The following is a 19130-nucleotide window of genomic DNA, read 5'->3' on the forward strand; positions in this document are numbered from 1 at the left end:
AACATCACAAGCAGGGATAATTGAGAATTCCTACCATGGGAACAATGTCCTCCCTATTACCTTCCTACAGCAACTGGTATTTCTAAGAATAAGAAAAAGAGGGCCAGGGCAAAATACATAAGACAGTAATATAGAAATTATTTAAACAAGTAAGTAATCATGAACCAAAGAATAAAAATCTAAAATAGATTTTTTAAAAAGAAAAATAATGAAGAAAAAAAGAAATGTTTGTTTAAAAAAGAGAGAAAAAAAGAAAAACTTTAAACTAACAAAAATGAGTTGAAAGGATGGAGAGGAAAGAATATTTTACTTGACTATATAACTGAAAGAAAAACTGGGGGCAGAATTAAATAACTAGATAAAAAAAATAAACAAAAGAACTAATTGAACTTAAATTAGGGGAAGGGGTATATTTGAAAGTCAGAAAATTCAGTGGGAAAAAAGATTGTCTTAAAGCGGATTAAGCTAAAAATAAATAAAGAAACCAAATATTATCTTTATAGAGGAATTGGGAAAATCTTAATTTGGAAAAAATATTAAAAACAAAAGGAGGGAAATATAAATCTAATTCTCATAACTTTAAATATTAATGGATTAAGTAATCTGCTAAAGTGAAAAATAATGACAAATTACATTTTAAAAACTCAAAACCTGCAGCCTGTTGCTTATGAGAAACACATAAAAAACAAAGACATGCACAGAATAAAAATTATTTACTATGCATCAGATAAATTTAAAACTGTAGGAGTTGCAATCGTCTTATTAGACAAAAGAAAACATCACAACATGAAAACAGATAAACAACAAACTACATTATGCTGAAAGAAATCATACACAACAAACCAATAAAAGTAGTAAATACATTTTCCAAATGCCTTAGCATATAAACTCATAAAAGAAAAAATTCACTGAAATACAAGAAGCCAGATAATAATACAATAGTGGCAGAAGGAAGAAAGGGGGAGAATTACTAAGTCCTACTATTTGTCAAGCCCTGAGCACAAATAGAAAAATGAGACAGTCTCTGAGCTTTCAAGGAGCTCACATTCATATATACAGGGGAGCAGTGGCCAGAGACGGTTGTTCTAGATTAAGTAGTCCTAGCAATTGTGAGGGGAGGGTCATGTGATAACTTTCCTTTCCAGGAATGGCAGTGCTGCTAGAAATATACAGAGAACCAGGTGCAGGGAGGTGAACGGCACACAGGAGAGGCTCAGGGTGCCTCCCCCTCTGGGCAGAGATGGGGCAGGCTTGGCCCCTCTGAATGGTCTCAGAGTCTGTCCGGCCTTAGTGTTTGCAAGGGACTCTGTGGCAGATCTCCAGGGAGAGTTTGGGATCTTTAAGGCAGGCATCCTGTCTCGGTTCCTAGTGTCTGGTAGCCACTTGGCCTCCAACAGGAAACAGGGAAAAGGTTTACGGGATCCAAGATCCCAATGATTGCATTTCAGAGTGGGGTTGGGAGCCATGACTCGTCAGGAGGATTTCACCACTTGGTGGTTTTGTTTCAGGGGTGTAGCCTGTGGACACAGAATCCTTGGCTAATATTGACTGACAGCTGAGAGGGAGGAGGAAGTGGGTGGAGGGACATGGGGTTGATAGTCTTCAGTTTCCTCTTAAGCAACTTGAGGTCCAAAAACAAAGAAAGTTGAGAAGGGGTCTTTGGCTATGACTGGAGCTGAGCTGAGGCATCTCCTGGGGCTCCCACCATCAATCAGGCAGTCAATCATCAAGCACTTACTTTGTCAGGCAATGCCTCTTTCCCAGTTCTCCCGGTCTGGCTAAGCATAATGCCAGTAGGCAGGGGTAGGTAATGCCAGGTTGACAGGGATGAGAGCAAGCCTGACCCAGTGGTGGTTCAAAAGCCCAGAGAGTCCTCCTCAAAGGCCCAGCTTTGGTCCTGCCTGCTCCCCGAGACTCGTGTGTATATGATGGATGGTGAGTGCAATCCCTGAGCTAGGGCTAAAATTCTAACTTATGCATAAACTACCCATGGGCGTTTGGATGAGCCTCTTCTCCTTGGATCTCAAGTTTTCCATCTATACCAGGAGTCTTGAGGTCTACTATTCCCCTATCTCTCATGTGCTTTATTTTTTAAGTCAGCCTTGCCCACTCTAGGGACTACTTCTACTCAGACCCTGCCCTGTCTCTAGCTAGCACTCTCTTAAAACCAGTAATCAGTCATTCAACTGACATTTATTGAGCATCTACTATACTCTAGGGACTGTACTACAGAGGCTAATATGTCATCCCTGCTCTGAAAGAGCTTACAGTCTAATGGGGGAGACAATGGGGTGCATTGTGGAATTGTGGAATTTTGAACTGCTCCAATCATTCTGGAGGGCAAAGGAGTATAAAACTGCACATACTTTTTGACTCAGAACTACCCTTACTTGAGATGTATCCCAAAAAAGATAAAAGAAAGGACCTATAGGTACAAGAATATTTATAGCAGCTCTTTTTGTGGTGAAAAGGGATTGGAAATTGAGGATATAACCACTAATTGGGGAAGGGCTGAACAATTTGTGGTATGTGATTATAATGAAATACTATTGTGCTATAAGAAATAATGAGCAGGACAGTTTTTGGAAAACCTGAAATCATGAACTGATGCAAAGGGAAGTGAGCAGAAACAGGAGAACACCGTACATAGTAATAGCAATATTGTACAATGAACAACTGTGAATGACACCTATTCGCAGAAATAGAATGATCCAAGACAGTTCTGATGGACTTATGATGAAAAATGTTATTCACTTCCAAAGAAATAACTGATGGACTCTGAATACAGATTGAAATATATTAATTTTTCTTTTATTTTTGTAGAGGTTTTTGGTCATTTTTCTTTCACATAACTAATAATTACTCCTACAGTAAATTTTTGTTCCTCCTTTTTCATTTGGCCAATTTATTTTTTAAATTATTTTCTTCAGTGAATTTTTAATATCGTTTTCTATTTGGCTAATTCTGCATTTTAAGGAATTTCCTTCAGTGGGGTTTTGTGCCTTTTAAGAATATTCATTTGACCAGTTCTGTTTTTTACAGTATTGATTTTTTCCTTTCTTTTTCCTTTTTTTTACAGTATTATTTTCTTCAGTATTTTTTCTGCCTCCTTTACCAAATTGTTGACTTTCTTTTTACAATTTTCTTTCAGCACTCTCATTTCCTTCTGCAAAGTTTCCTTTAATTGTCTTATCTGATTTCAACATCTTTTTTGAACTCTTCAGGAATTGCAGAGAGGGGAGGGAGAGGAGAGCTGTGACCAATTCACATTTTGCTTTGACTCTTTTCATGCAGCTTTTTTTTTGAGGGGGTGGAACTTCTGAGTTTATGTCTTGATCCTTCCTATCACCATTGTAACTCTCCTGAGATGTATATCATTGCATCAACTCCCTCATGTCATGATCCTTTTTGACATAACAACAGCTGAATCACTAAATGAGGAAACAAAGGAATGGATGAATGGAGAGGAATAGGATGGATACAGATGTGGATGAATGGAGGCAATAGGATGAAATGTAATGGAAATATGGGTGGAAGTCAGATTAATCAACCAGTATATAGATATTTATAAAGCAACAGCTATGTGCCAGGCATTGTGATAAACACTGGGGATTCCGAAAGAGAAAAATATGGTCCCTGCCCTCAAGAAACTTCCGATATAGGAGTGATTTATAAGCTTCAAAGCATTATATAAATGTAAGCTAATATTTTCATCTGTTTTTTCTTCCTCCTCCTCAACAGTAGTAATGATGGTGATGGTGGTTATTGTAGAAAAGAAATAGAGGGATGGATGTAGGGAAAGGTAGAAAGAAGCATGAAGGATGGAGAGGTATGTTGGGCATGGGATGAATGGACAAATTGAGAGATGGACACATTGCAAGTGTTGGTGTTCTTGTTCTTCTTTAATATAAGATAAGATGATGCTTCTCTCTGGGAGAAGGTAGGTTCCTTGGGGAGGTTTTCTTGGAGGCAGCCTTAGTATCAGTTCAGATCAATAATTACCCCAAATGCAGCCAGCTGGTAAAAATACAAACGTTTATTTTCTCCTTCCAAAGTAGCCTGGTTAGTTGAGGCCTCTCTCTCTGCTTGGTTTCAAGAGCTCTTGCAGTTTTGTCCTTTGCTTCTGCCTCTGCTTTCTTCAGCCTTCATTCCAGCTTCACTCTTCATGTAATTGCGGTGAAATCTCCCCAAGAGCCTCTGTCTGTTTCTTTTATATGAGAGAGAGGAGTTGTGGGATATGAGAGAGAGGGATTATGGGTTTTCTCCCATATATATATATATATATGGATGGAGGGATGGATGGATAGATGGATGGTTGGAGAAAGGAAGGAAAAGATGGATGGAAGGAGGAAGTCATGACTGGAGAGAAAGAGAAATAGAAGAATGGTTGGATAGATGGTTGAAGTTAGGAATGGAGGGAGGGAAGAATAAATAGATAAAAGGATGGACAGATGTGGGGTTGGGAGATATGAGGATTAGCCAGCTGGATGAAAGAAATGGGTGGCTGGAGGAAAAGATAAAGAGATGGAAAAATGCATGGATAGAGTATAGAGGATATATAGAAGAATGTATGAAGAGAGGGATGAATAATTGGAAAGATGGACACACAGAAAGAGGGAAGGACATATAATAGAAAATTAGATAGTTAAAGGGAAACAGGTATGGGGAAAAGATGGAGGGAGAAGGAAGGATGGAAGGATGGAAGGAAAGATGGGTAAAATGATGGATGGAGCTAAAGAGGTGTGTGCATGGAAGGATAAATAGATGGATGGACAGATAGATGGAAAAAAGATGGTTGGATGAATGGGTAGAGGGAGAAATGGATGGATAAATGAAAGTATGGAAGGATAAAGGAAAACAAAAGAAAAGAGGGAGGGAAAGAGAAATGTAATGGATGGAGGGAAGGATAGACAGATGAATATGAACAATGAAAAAGAGAAATGGAAGAATGTCTCTGTACAAATCCCCTTTGGCTTCCATCTATGCTGGAAGTGCCCCTGAGGCCCAAGAAATTATTCCTGCCTAGGCCAGGCTGCCCTGGGCTATCACAACTGTCTCCTGGTGTCAGATTGCCTCATCCAATTTGTCCCCTGAATGGGCTGGGGCTCAGAGGTCCCACTCAGCCCTCATCCTCCACCTCTATCTTCCAGGGGTGAGCTGTGTGCCTCAGAGGAATCCTCTCTTCTTGCTCCTCTCTCCCTTCCTGTACGTGGGTTCAGCTGGGTTGGATTCCTACAGAAAAAAGATTTCACCTCACTTCCCCTCCAATTCCTTGGTAACTTCGCCTGGGAAGCTGTTCCACGGGTCCCTTTGTGACTCAGAGGTAATCGTGTGGCTAACCTTTCAGGAAATCCTCCCTGGCAGGGCTTGGGCCAGCTGCCCAGCCTTAGGGGTCAAGAGAAGCGACTGCGTGAGCCCAGATCACCTTTCCACCGCTGAACAAACCCACTGGGTCTCCTTTTTCACTTCCTGCCTCTTGCTCCAGGAGAGCTGATGAGTTTGTGGAGCTGTTTCCTGGATCACCTGGGCCACGAGGAGGACAGAAGTCTACATCTGGCCAGCCAGGTCTTGGGGCAAGATGGGAAAGACCACTTGACTCTAGAGGGAGGCCAAGGGGAGTGTCTGGCCAAGAATCTGGGAGCTGATCCAAGGACTGAAGCCAGGAGAGCTCCCTCCCCCACCAATCTGGGAGGAGTGAGCCCAGGGAGAGAGCTCTGAGGGCTCTGGGCCTCAGTTTCCCCATCTGTAAAATGTGGAGTGGTTGGACTTGATTGTTTCCCCAGGAAGGTCCCTTTCCACCCTAAAATCATGGTTGTCTGTCTCTGACACAGTTACCTCATCCAGCTCCCAGTAGAGCCTCCTAAGCCCCAGGCCACCCTCTCCCTCATGAGGCATCCAGACTAATCCTAGGAGGGTCCACTGAGATTGGCTTCCCACAGACAATCTGTCCAATCTTGCTAGTGGACAAAGGACAGAAGCGAGGATCGGAGTGTCACCCCCGTTCAGTGGAGACTAAAGCCCAATCCTGGTCCCACATCAAACCCCTGTCCCAAGTCCCACATGACCTTCCAGAGGGGTCCAGCCCATGGTGGCAGCTTTCACTGAAGAATTCGAGGGCACAGGGAAGGCCTGGGAGGGAGAGTTGGGGGCAGGCAGAGGTCACTTTGCTGAGGCTGCCCCTTTGACTGACCTGTGGAGCCATAGGGATGGAGGGGGAGGAGGGAGCCAGGTTTCCTATGGCAGGCAGGGCTAAAGCCATTTGGATGGAGCGAGGAGGGGGTGGGGAGCCCTGCATTCGTCTCCATTTCCCGCAAGTCCAGCTTGCGTAATCCTCGGCTGGCAGGGCGAGCTGAGCTGGGGGGCCGTGGGGGCCCTCTAAAGGAATTACCTTGATCCAATTACTCCCTGATCAATCAGGTCTTTGTGTGGGTCCAGGGCTGGGCCCAACTCTTCCCAGCTGACAAGAGGCCAATGCAAACAGCAGGAGGGGGCCCGGCCACCCAGAGACGGAGCCCCTCCCCACCTATGGCCCCCCAGGGGTGGGTGCCACCTTTGCCCAGGCTCTTTGGCACATCCCCCTAAGGGGGCATGAGGCTCCCCCTCTGCCCATAGTCTGGGGAGAAAGAGAAGGTGACAGCGCCGAGGCAACACTGGATCTCCTCTGCGTGGGGCCAAACCGAGCAGGGAGAAGGGAGATTACTTGTACCTTCCAGCGCAGCCCCTGGCACCCAGAGGCCTCGTGTCCTAATTAATTGTAGACTGCCCGTCTGAAGTGAGGGGTGAGTTCTCCCCAGGACCACAAGAGCCTTCAGATTGCTGGAAGACTCTGGGCTAAGCGTCAGCTGTTTTGTTCCTGAGGCACGGATGGCTGCCAAGCCACAGGGGAAGAGCAGTGCCCTAGGTTGGCCACTGAGGCCGGGAGCAGCCAGCGGGGGCTCAGGACCCCGTCCATCCCTGGCTGGGCCACCAAAGCCTGTGCCCCTCTGACAAAGATGATGGCCCAGCCCACGGAATCTGACCTGGCCATTCCCCAGCAATTGCCTGGGCACCCGGGGCACCCATGGTTCCCAGTGAATACAAGCCCAAGATTTCATGGGCTTCAGGGATCAGTGCAACCCCCTCAGTTTACAGATAAGGAATCAGAGGCCTGGAATGGGGAAGAGTCTTGCTCGTCAGGCCCCTTCTGCCCTAAAGTCTGGGGCTGGAGAAAAGGGGTCACTGGGAGAAGGCAGGCAAAGAAGCCCTTGTAATTCAGGAAAAAAGGAGGCTCTTTGATTCCTCTTTTAAGCACAATGCTGCCCAGCCTGGTTATCTGGTTTCCTAGCCTATGACAGTGAGAAGTGGCCAGCTGATGGACAGCTCCGGGCAGCAGGGGGAGGGTCGCCAAGGAGGGAGGAGACAGACTTCGAAATTCAGCCCAAAGGAACTCAGCGCACAACAGCCTGGAGTTACTTCCTGGAGTGACAAAGTCGCTTTGGTCCCTTTGATGACCTCAAGGTGATGCTCAGGAAGACAACAGGAAGAAGCAGGCTCAAGTCCTTATCTTACAGAAGAGGAACCTGAGGAAGCCCCGCCTCCTACTATGGGTCAGGCTTTGAGTCCTGTCCTACCCAGGAAAGATAGACCTCTTCCTCTAGAGCTTTATCACATCCCCTCAAGTCCTCTTTTGAGAAGGATTTCTGATGGTTCTTCCTCCTCCCCTCTCCCCCCACTAGGACAGGCCAGTAACCTGGGCAGCCTCCTGGCCCTTCCAAGGGGTCACTCCTGCGTTCTCATCAGAGCTCCCACTGACCTTCCCTCCAGCAGGGGCTGGGAGCCGCGGAGCGGGCACAGACTGTGCCAACTGCCTGACCTGCTGCCGCCCCCAAAGCCGAGGAGAGTTTCTAAAGCCCCCCCAGGGTGGGGGGAAAGGGTGGAAAGGCTGACGAGGAAGTGTCTTTGCTACCCCCCAGGTCTCAGACCACCATCTTAACTGGGCGCCCATGTCCCCAAGAGGACTATGGGACACAGCAATCCTCCTTAACAAAGGGCAGGCAGCCGAGCCTGCCCTGGCTCTCTGGTTCCTCTGTCAATTGGGGCTCGATGCCCTCTGGCGGTCAGTGGGAGCCTTGCAGAAAACCCGAGCGCTGTCCTTCCTCATTTTCACTACCTCCCACTGACCAAGCCTCTTTCTGCAAAGTCGCTAACCAGAGGCTTGAGAATTCTCGCAGACCTTCCCTCTGAGTCTCCCTGACTTTGGACAATGCCCTGCCCCCGCCCAGGGGTCAGGCTTTCCTATGTCCCTGGGATTCTGCATTTAAAGATTGGTCTGGTGAAACTGGGACGGTTTGGCCCGAATGTCCAGGTGGGCCCCTCCCTTCCAGAACCAGAGGACTGTCCAGCCCTGAGGATGGGCTCTGCTGAGGGTCATCGAGCTACAGAGGGGAAAGCAGGGGAATAGCCAGGGTGGCACAGAGAGGGAGGAGGAGAGCGGAGGGGAGGCTGGTCCTGGCTCTGCACCTGGGGCAAGCCCATTCCCCTTGGACCCTCCTTTGAGGACACTGAAGATCCCAGAAAGGCACAATCCATCCTCCAGTGAAGGAAGAGCCCGAATAGGCTATTGCTGAGGTAGTCGGTTCCCCACCCTTTGCAATGCAAAAAGGGGACATTCCCGCTTGGGGAGGAAGGTCCCGCCACGGGATTCCCAGTGCCCTTCCCGCTCCAAAGTTCTCTCTTTACTCTGCATGGTTCAGACCCCCTCATTCTCTCAGGGGAGCGCTCTGCCCCTCTACCTCCCCCTGCTTGAAAGGTCATGGTTCTGCCCATTCCAAGACCCTGCGGTTAAACCAGGGCCAAATTTCTCTTCAGCCTCTGGCTACACTGAGAAGCCATTTGCGCTGTGGGCCTTGGCGGCTTCAGAAGCCCCTCTCTGCTCCGCCCTGGTGCCCAGGGCTCCGGACCGAATCCTGCCTTCAGCTTTCTCAGCCTCCGGAAGCGCGTCCCCCAGATGTTCCCAGGCCCTTTCCTGCTGCTGTGGGGGTAAGGCGATGGCCTGGACCTCTCAGGGGAAAGGGGAGGAAGGTCTCGCTCCCTGACTCAGGGGGGAGATGGGTCAGTACAGGGAGGGGCCCACACTCCCTGCAGTTGAATAGAGCAGCCAAGACACAGACTGCAAAATGCTGAAGTTTTATTTCTGATGAACAGGTGAACATTTTTGGATGAGAAGGCCAGTGGGGCCGAGAAAGGCGCCTGCCCCCGGCAGAGCTCAGCAGGGCCAAGGCCAAGGGCAGGGGGCACCCCACTCCCTGGAGGAGAAAGTGTCCAGGGCCAGGTAAGTCCCAGGCCCCCTCGCTTCTGCCGCCTGACTTCAAACTGGTCTCAGAAAGTCTTTCACTTTGGGCGGCGCAGGTGCTGGCTGGCCACCCGGAAGCAAGGCTGCCCTGGGAGTGTGTGCTGGGGACGGGCCTGGACAGGGGCCCCGAGGGGACTGATCAGTGCTTGTGACAGTGCTGCTGAGCCCAGCATGGAGGCAGAGAGAGCCCGGGCAGGGAGCTGGGCCGCGGCGCCTCCTCCTGCCCACGGATCTGCCTGCGCCGGAGCTCTGGAGGCGCGAGGGACGCTGCCCTGAAGTCCCCAAAGAGACCGACGCGAGAAGGCGAAAGGAGGAGGGAGCAGGGGCGCGTGGGAGGCTGGGCCGGGCCCGGGGGCTGCATCCGCCCCCACAGCAATCCGGGGGCGCTTATCTCGGGCGCTGGGCGGCCGGGGCGGCCCCCGTCTCTTGGCTCCGGGCCGGCTCCTCCTCGCTCTCGCCGCTCTCCTCGCCCTCGCCGCTGCCGCCGTCCGGCTTGTCGCAGCGCAAGCGCTGGCAGCCACACTCCTCCACCTGGCTGAAGGCGAAGGCCAGGCTGGAGCCATCCGGGCACGTGAGCGTCACGTTCCTCTGGCTGGTGCTCAGCTCTCGGCAGCAGCGGCAGCGATGTTCCAGCGCGTTGCTCTCGAACGAGTAGCTGCCGGGGAGACCCAAGGGCGTGAAACGAGGACCTCGGCTCCCCAGCCCCGTCCTGTGTGCGCGCGCACACCCCCTCCCCCATCCTCCCCCCCTCCGCTCCCGTCTGGCCAAGGGGACACAAGGGGCGCCGCTCTCGGGTCGGCAAAGCCCCCGGGGCCGCGTCCCTCTCTGAGCTGTCAGCCCTTCTCTCAGCTTCGGTGTCCGTATCGGCGCAGTGGGCGCGCTAACAGCTGGGGGGATTCGCGGGGCTCACGGGCTGTGAGCTCTGTCACTACAGCAGCTCTGGGGCCCATCGTGGCCATTCCTACAGCCCCCCCCACTCTGGGGCAGGCCTTCAATGCCTCCCTCCTGGGCTAGTCCCTCCACCCGGAGTCCTTGTCCTACCACTTTCCTGGGCTAACCCCTCATTCCCCGGAGATCTCCCACCAGGGTTCCCGGAAGTCAGCGGCCCCTTGAAGACAGGGCCTGAGTCTTGGTGGCTGCAGGGATCCCGGCTGGGCTGCTGGGGGAGGGGCGCTGGGGCACTCACATGGACATCGTGTCACCGCAGTTCCCCTGGCAGTAGGTCACTTCCACCGGGGTGGGAGAGCTGCAGCTGCCCTTCCGGATGACTTGCGTGTGGCGTCCCACGGCACAAGGGTAAACCTCTGGGGAAGAGACAGATCACTCCGGTCACAACCTTCCAGGAACACGTAGTGTCAAGCAGGAGCCCCGTGCAGGCAGACGCAGGGACCCGCTGGGGGCCGGAGGCAATAGTGGGGCACCTCCTTGGGGCGGGGCCTGCATGACTTTCTTGCCTGGCTTCTCCGGGGGGACTCTTGCCCTCTCTGCCTTCCCTCCTGCTCCCCCGCCTCAACCTCCCCGCTGGGAAGCCAGCCTTCTGCACAGGGCAGGCAGCCGAGGAGGAGGATCGCAGCTCACTTACGGGGCGGTGGTGGACACACGAGGCAACAGCCATCCTCACTCTTCCTGACTTGGTCCTGCGCGTGTGGGGAGACAAAAGTCATTCAAGCAGGACCTGGGGGGGGCAGACTGGTCTTGCCCCTGCTCGGCCTCCTCTTACCCAAGCCTTGGGCCTAGCACTGCTTTCTAGAGAGTCAGGGGTGAGGAGAGGAGGGGAGATCCCCTTGGGAGCCAGGAGGGGACGGCACAGGGCAGGCTGGGGTCTAGCACAGGGGAGACCCAAGGGAGGAGGGGGATTCCCACAGCATCCCACCCAGCCGTGACAGGCCCTGGGTCCCAGGCCGGGGAGGAGGCCCTGGGCATTGTGGTCCACAGGCTCCTTTGATCCCTGGGGAGAAAGGAGCCCTCTCCCAATCCCCCATGAGCTTACCGGGGAGCACAGCACAGGCGGACAGGCCTTCTTCGCGGTCACCAAAATCAGCTGGCCATTGACTTTCTCACACTCGTACTGGACACATTTGTCCTCAGGACTAGACCACGTTTGTCCTGGCTGAAAGGGACAAGGGATAAGGAATGACTTCCCAGACTTGGCCACGGCCACCATCACCCGGTCAGGAAACATTTCTCTCCTAAGCACTTCCTGGGTCCCGCTACTTCCCTGGCACCACACAAGGCTGCCTCCCCCCCAGCCTTGGCCATCCTTCTACCCCAGGCACCTATTCCCTCTTCCCGGCCATGTGGAAGGCTCCTGACTGGTGGGGGAGCGGGGAGTGGGAGGCATAGACACGTGCCCTGCCCTCAGGCTCAAGTGGAGCCGCCATGGCCAGCCTGAGGGCGCTGTCCAAGGTGGGCCTTAGGGCAGAGACTGGAGAGTGTGGCTAGTTCAGCTGCTCAGCACCAGCCCGCCCTGCCTCCCACTGTAGGAGACCAGTCACAGCCTGGAAGCCTGGGGAGGGGCAGCCCGCACGGACTGGTGCCCATTCCACCTTCCAGGTTGTTCCAGGTTCTTGGAAAAGTCTCCCTGAGAAGGATGGGAGGGGCCTCCTACCCCCATCAGAGCCAATGGCCTCTCAGGCCCTGGTTGTGTGGGGGTACCGTAGCCCAGTGTTTGTGTCCGATTCCCCTCCTCTAGGACCAGGAGCTCCCTGAGGAGGAAGGCGCCCTCCCAGTGCCTGGCTGAGAGCTCTGCCCAGAGTCCCCGGCGGGTGACTGTCCCCTGAATGGCTGGCAGGTGGGCTTCTGCCTCTGAGCTTCGGCTTCTGCCTCTGAGCTTCGGCTTTAGCCACCCTGCTTCTGAAGCGCACCCGCCCGTGGAGCCGCTTTTGCCCAGAGAGGAGGTTTGGTGAGTCTGCAGCTGGGGGCAGGGAGGGAGGGACCCCGGCGGGCCCGGCACTCCTACCTTCACCAGGTGCACCGCGCTGCCGTTGGTGTGCACCACGCAGGCCACCTGGACACATTTGCCACAGCAACGGCCCGGCTCCTCTTGATACTTGAAGCCCTGCAGCGGAGGGAGAGGAGGAGGTGCTGGTGAGCTTCCCACGGCCATGGCCAGGCTCCCTGCCCTCCCCGAGGGACCCAGGAGACTCACCATTGGGCAGTGGGTGTCGCAGACTATGGGCTGACAGTGGATGACAGACTTCTTGGACTCGGGATTGTCATCACGGACGCAGCTGCATGTTTCACAGAGACCCGAGGGCACCGTAGCTCCAGGCTAGGAGAGGAGGCAAGAGGCAGGGCCAGGGTCACCGGCGGGCACTGTGCCTGCCCAGCTGTGAGTGTCTGCAGGGCCAGGTCACTGCCGGTGGGCACTGTGCCAGCCCAAGTGTGAGTGTCTGCAGGGCCAGGGTCACTGGCGGGCTCTGTGCCAGCCCAGCTGGGAGTGTCTGCAGGGCCAGGTCACTGCTGGTGGGCACTGTGTCAGCCCAGCTGTGAATGTCTGCAGGGCCAGGGTCACCGGCGGGCTCTGTGTCAGCCCAGCTGTGAATGTCTGCAGGGCCAGGGTCACCAGCGGGCTCTGTGCCAGCCCAGCTGTGAGTGTCTGCAGGGCCAGGGTCACCGGCGGGCTCTGTGCCAGCCCAGCTGTGAGTGTCTGCAGGGCCAGGTCATTGCCGGTGGGCACTGTGCCAGCCCAAGTGTGAGTGTCTGCAGGGTCAGGGTCACCGGCGGGCTCTGTGCCAGCCCAGCTGTGAGTGTCTGCAGGGCCAGGGTCACCGGCGGGCTCTGTGTCAGCCCAGCTGTGAGTGTCTGCAGGGCCAGGGGAAGAGAGCAGGGCTCTCTGACACAAATACTCACTTTGACAGGCTCTCCATTGGGGCCTGTGCACCAGGCTGAAAGAAAGGAGAAAGGCATTGTGAGTAGGGGCCCTGTTTTCCCATTTCAGACCCGACCCTCCAGGACTTCCAAATGCCCACTGTGTGCATGAGGGGTAGAACTGATCCCAGCAGGGCTGGGTAGGAAGACCCTGGGGTGGGCGGGCTCCACACAGCTCCTGGCTGCAGATGAGCTTGTTGTCCCTCTCCTGCACCCAAGCCCACCTTCCCTGAAGACCCCCAGCCGGGGAGCTGCTCTAGGTGCCCTCTTGAGCCCCAGGTGAGGTTCCGGGAGGGCGAGCACATCACTTACAGTGGCACTCGGATGGAGTGGCTGGCACACAGACTTCGGAGTCGAAGCTGAACATGGTGGTGCCCGTGGGGCAGAAGCAGCCTTCAGTCAGGACGCCGATGTTACCGGGAAGGCTGGGGGAAGGAGAATCAGAGCCTGGTGCGAGCGCCCTGAGCCCTGGGTCTCTCCCCCAGCTGGGAAACCAGCGGCCCGTCCGGATTATGCTTGGGGGAGGGGGTGGCAAGGGAAGCGGGCAGAGGCTGGCCACTTTCTGCCAAAGCCCAAGCGGGGACCCTGGGCAGGGAAATGCCCCACACGGGAATGGGACCGGGCAGTGTCTGTGGACAGCTACTTACGTCAGGCTGCTGTTGATGCTTCCCTGAGGACTTTGGCAGGTGGGTGGGTAGATGGGGCCACATGCCTGGTACACTTGGCCAGCAGGGCACGTAAGAGCTTTATGAGAAGGGGAAAGCAATAAGGGGGTGAAGCCTCGGGGTACTCGCTCCCTCAGGAGCTAGCCCTGACCCTTCCCCATCCACGCCCTCTGGCCCTCCTGTGCTCTCCCTACCGGACAACATTCACCCTGCCGCCCCGGCTCCAGAACTCAGCCCCAGACTCCTGCCTCCGCTAGAGCCCTCGCCTCGTTTCCTTCTCCCCACTCCCCCAGTACAGCGCTTAAGCCCTGGCCCTTCCTAGGCGAGAGACTCTGGCCTGAATCTCCCCACTTATAAAATGGGGGGGGGTGAATTTCTGATCTTGATCATATATGGAGCCAGCTGTCCCTCATGCGTTTTAGGCTCCTGCCTGGGAAAATGTCCACTACCGAGGACCGAGTGAGTCGTGGGGGCTGCTGGGAGGCCGTCTGCGACTTGGTGGCCCCAGGCAATCCCTCCCTTATTCTAAATGGTGTCGATCCAACAGCCATTCCTTCCCCTTGTACCCAGCGATGGGCTGAAGTTCCCAAACTCGCCCTCTCCTCGGGGCCCTGGCCACTCACCACATTGCCCCTGGGTCTCGCCTCTCCAGTCAATGCACACGCCTTCGGCGGCACAGAGGGACGCATAGAGCTCCAAGCTGGAGCACCACACCAGGCCGTCGGGGACGCGGCACTGGTCATACACACAGCCCTCGAAGTACGGCTCTGGGGGTATGACATGATGACACGCTTCAAAGACCCTTTGGAAAGAGGAGCCACAAGTCAGCGGCTGGCGTGTCACGGGGTGCATGCAGAGAGCCTGGCCAGAGCCTTCCCGCAGCCAAGGCCTGGGAGCCAGGGCCCCCGGCTCAGACCCCCCAGGTCAGGCTGACGTGGAGCTGTCCAGCCGTGGCCCCCGTCCTGTTCTAAGCTCCACATTGTCACAGGTTCTCAAACCCCTTCGAGCCTCACTCGGAGCTGGGGTGGCTCTTGTAAGGGAAAGATCACAGAATCCAAGACCGCGGGGGGCTCTCAGGGACCCCTTTCCGCCAGCCACTCCCGCCCAGTGCCCAGCTCCCCTCCACAGCATCCACCAGCCTCGCCTGGGAGACTGCCGGTGCCGGGGGTTCACTCTCTCAGTAGACAAGTCACCCTTGTCGGGGAGCCGGGCTCGGGAGAGCAGAAATCGGGCCCCTGCTCCCGTCGTCTGAGCACCCCCAGATCCCTCACTATGCTTTTGGGCTTCTTACTCGCTCATGATCAGCATGCAGAGAAGAGAAGGAGGGCAGGGCTTTGACGTTGTGGGGGAAGGCACGGGAGGGGTGGGGGGCGGCCCGGCACAATATGGCTGGCCGGGCACATGGTACTTCCAGGAACCAGACATGGCAGAGCAGGAAGACGCCATCTTCCCATCAGGCAGGCGGCACTCGTCCCTCTTGTCGTTGGTGCATGTCCCTGCAGGGGAGGGCCTGGCGTCACTAAGGCTGTCACGGAGCCCGGGAGACCCCCACCCACTTTTATAAGGCCCCGTCTGGGGGCCTAGAGGCTGGAAGTCCTGGCACCTGGGTCCCGACCCAAGCCCACATGAACCTTCAGCAAGGCCCCTGCTTCAGTTTCTGGGCATAGAGACAAACCGGGATAATGCTCTGCAGGGGCTGGAGCTCTGAGACGCTCATGGGAAGCTGAGGGCATGAGGACTGGGGCCTCTCTCCAGCTTGCCTTCAGCAAGTGCTGGTCCAATCCCACGCAGCTGCATCTGCCAGCCTGGCTGCCCAAGCCCAGCCGGGGAGGACTCAATGGCAGAGACACCCCACGGCTTTTCTCCTGGGGGGCAGGCACGTAGAGGGCACGTGCCACAGCCCAGGCACTTACCACACTGCCCTTCCGTGTTGTTGGCAAACTTGGTGAAGGGCACCTCAACTGAGAAGAGCATCCCACTGAACATGACCTGGACGCCGATCTCTGGGATGGTGACAAACATCTTAATGCCAAGGGTGGAGATCACAATGCCGTCTTTCTTGAACCCTGCGCTGACAGTCCGGTTATTGAAAATAATCTGGGGGGAAGATCAGTTATGACAAACAATGAGTCGCAGGGACTGGGTTCAGCTATGGCTGTCCCCCTCACAGCCTCCCACTAAACATGGCTCCTACCCCAATGCTGGCTCCTCTACCTAATTCAAATACTTCCTGGGCAAAGGAGCCCGACCAGAGCCTGGGAGGCTGCCCTGAACATGTGGACCACTTGGTCACACCAACCTGATCTACTGGGGAAAGGCCTGCACCAGGGACCTGTGTGGGCCCTCTGCATCTGACAGCCCTAGCCCACAGTTCCACATCCTTGAAGCCATCCTCACCCTGCACTGGCAAAGCCTCAGGGGCCCAGAGCGAGGAGGGGGGAAGAACCTCCACTGGTCCCTTGCTCTTCCCTTTCTGCCACGTGGCCTGGTGTGTGCCTTCACTAGGAGTCCTGCTTGCTGGGCAGGGCTATCGCCTCATTCTATGTTGTAATCTGGGCCCCACCCTGCTTCCCAGCTGGAGTCCAAGACACCAAGGACCCCCAGGCTGCTCGGGACCCACCCAGGGAGAAGAAGCCCGTCCCACCTCATTCTCCATCATTCCACGGACCAGAGTCCGGATAAGCACAATGCGATTGTCTTTGTACTCGACAGTGATGGACCGAGGGCAGGACAGGCCATCCTGGGCGTCGCAGAAGTAGTTGTCGATGAGGACCCGGAAGTGGTCATAGACGGGGTGGATTTGCTGCACTAGTACATATGTGCAGTTGTCCAAAAATGTGTAGTAGATCCCATCAAAGGTGATGTAGTGAGGATCTCCCCAGCCACTGCACACACCTGGCCAGAGAAGGAAGGCAACGGACAGTGATGAGGAGCCATGGTCAGCACATAAGTGGGACCCTTGGTGATGAGGAGCCATGGTCAGCACATAAGGAAGGACCCTTAGTGATGAGGAGCCATGGTCAGCACATAAGTGGGACCCTTGGTGATGAGGAGCCATGGTCAGCACATAAGGAAGGACCCTTAGTGATGAGGAGCCATGGTCAGCACATAAGGAAGGACCCTTAGTGATGAGGAGCCATGGTCAGCACATAAGGAAGGACCCTTAGTGATGAGGAGCCATGGTCACCACATAAGGAAGGACCCTTAGTGATGAGGAGCCATGGTCAGCATATAAGTGGGACCCTTGGTGATGAGGAGCCATGGCCAGCACATAAGGAAGGACCCTTAGTGATGAGGAGCCATGGTCAGCACATAAGTGGGACCCTTGGTGATGAGGAGCCATGGCCAGCATGTAAGGAAGGACCCCTAGTGATGAGGAGCCATGGCCAGCATGTAAGGACCCTTAGTGATGAGGAGCCATGGTCAGCATGTAAGGAAGGACCCTTAGTGATGAGGAGCCATGCCCAGCTTGTGCTGTCCTTCAGGGGCACAAAGGATTGGGGAAGGTAGGCAATCCTACCCTCGGCCTCTGCTGGCTGGCATTTGTTCTGTATAGTGAGAATCTCATGGTCAGGCAACTGGACTGCACCGAACCCACCCACTAGCCATTGGCCAGGGCTCTCTCCTGACACAAGTTCTTTAGCCACTCAATACAACGTTCCTGGTTAGGATGAGTGCCTATGGGTCCCAACCACGGGAAACAAGCAGCATTTCCTTGAATCCTTCTAAGATCTAGACACCTGGCCTCTATGCTCTTCACATCCATCAGAGCAGCAATTGGAATTTTTGAACCCAGTCTCTGCTTCTGAGACATACGACACAAGGCACACTCTATCTGAGGGAGGGAGGACAGGCAGTCCCTCTGTACACAGCCACTGCTGGGTGCCACGAGGGGAGGAACCACAGGGCAAGGGGCGAAGATGAGCAAGTAGCTTCCACGTTGGTTAGTTATTTGGGCTAATTAGGCACTGAGCTCTGCTGCCCAAATGCTGCTGAAAATCTCAGCTCAACAACCTGGACGCGTCCTCAACTGGCCGCAGCCCACAGCGGAGCCATCAGTTGGACTCCATGCCCAGTCACTTACATTGACACTCATAATGGTAGCAGCAGTGATCAGCATCATCGTAGACCTTCACAGGAGGGTAGCCATTAGCACAGGACAGCTCCTTCACAGGAGGACAGCTCACAGGCGTTAGTGTGATCACATCGTCGCCCTCGCAGGTGGCTTTCTTGCACTTGTGCATGAACCAGGTCTCTCCTTTCTATGCAAAAAAAGGCACAGATCTGGGACTGGGCTTTTGAAGCTCAAGTGAAGGTCCAGAAATGAAGCGGGGGTTGGGGGGGGGGGCTAGTGCCTATGGTTTCCTGAGGTGATTGATTTTAGGACTCTAGTTGGCAATTCAGAAAGGAAGTTATTAAATCTACAGAGAAGACACATAAGAGAGTCATCAAGTTCCTGGAGCCTTCCAGAGGTCAGATTATAAAAGAGAATCTTTTGTATTCAAATAAAGGAATGAAGCCATTTATGTAGATCAGAACGGGCTCCTCTCCTACTCCTGAAATAACTGTTTCCCCTTGAGCATTCACCTATTATTTCTAACTCAGCATTTTGAAAAAAAAAAAAAAAAACAAACCAACCACTTTCCTCAAAGTCAAATTGCCCTTTTACTCCTTTCTTGTAATGATCTTTCCAGACACTCTAACTTGAAATTTTAGAGCAATTTAAGAGAATTTTGGAAAATTCCTGCACCCAATTCTTGAAACCATTCCCCCCTCCCGCAAAGGTCAGTCCTTGCTGGGCCAAAAGAGAAAGAAGGCAGAAGACAGCCAACTAACTTTTCTGGGCGGTTCTGCATTCAGGCAACCACTTGATTTTCCTGTTGTAACTGGAGGGCGAGATGAAGATGCTGATGGCAATCTGGGGGTGGTTGCTGAAGTGTCTATGGCTGTGGTTGTAGATGCTGATGTCGATGGGCTGGGAGCGGGAGCTATTGTAGGACAGCTTTCCGCTATCCTCTCCACACTGCAGTCTCTGTTACAAATGGCAGAGTAACAGTAACCTGCATTGTCCGTCTGGTTGTATATGACAGTTCCTATGAGACAAAAATAAAGCTTTAAGTGAAGGTGTACTTGGAAAAGCAGCAGGAATTAAGGGATAATGATCACTATGCTTACTTTCACTGTTGTTGCTTAGTGGTTTATTTGTCTTGTGCAAGAGAACAGTGAAGACAGAAAAAGAAATGGGCCACAGGTCCTCCACGAGC

The 19130-nt window shown here is 53.8% G+C and overlaps 1 protein-coding gene across 16 annotated transcripts in view; it reads right to left on the reverse strand.

Annotated features, from left to right (window-relative positions):
- Window positions 1-9149: 9149 nt before the first annotated feature.
- Window positions 9150-19130, reverse strand: part of MUC5AC (mucin 5AC, oligomeric mucus/gel-forming) — a 37930-nt gene continuing 27949 nt past the window's right edge. For all 16 annotated transcript variants that reach the window (XM_051967099.1, XM_051967095.1, XM_051967097.1 and 13 more), the window contains 15 exons: window positions 18703-18959; window positions 17951-18128; window positions 16511-16761; window positions 15780-15963; window positions 15158-15362; window positions 14490-14668; window positions 13849-13945; window positions 13514-13626; window positions 13184-13218; window positions 12480-12602; window positions 12291-12389; window positions 11322-11441; window positions 10914-10968; window positions 10518-10635; window positions 9150-9986 (listed from right to left, as the gene is read on the reverse strand). In XM_051967099.1, coding sequence (XP_051823059.1) covers window positions 9719-9986; window positions 10518-10635; window positions 10914-10968; window positions 11322-11441; window positions 12291-12389; window positions 12480-12602; window positions 13184-13218; window positions 13514-13626; window positions 13849-13945; window positions 14490-14668; window positions 15158-15362; window positions 15780-15963; window positions 16511-16761; window positions 17951-18128; window positions 18703-18959 — 2282 coding nt within the window. In that variant the 3' untranslated portion in view covers window positions 9150-9718. The remainder of the gene's footprint in view (window positions 9987-10517; window positions 10636-10913; window positions 10969-11321; window positions 11442-12290; window positions 12390-12479; window positions 12603-13183; window positions 13219-13513; window positions 13627-13848; window positions 13946-14489; window positions 14669-15157; window positions 15363-15779; window positions 15964-16510; window positions 16762-17950; window positions 18129-18702; window positions 18960-19130) is intronic.

The sequence above is a fragment of the Antechinus flavipes genome, chromosome 6, assembly GCF_016432865.1.
Source record: "Antechinus flavipes isolate AdamAnt ecotype Samford, QLD, Australia chromosome 6, AdamAnt_v2, whole genome shotgun sequence".
Classification (NCBI taxonomy): Eukaryota; Metazoa; Chordata; class Mammalia; order Dasyuromorphia; family Dasyuridae; genus Antechinus; species Antechinus flavipes.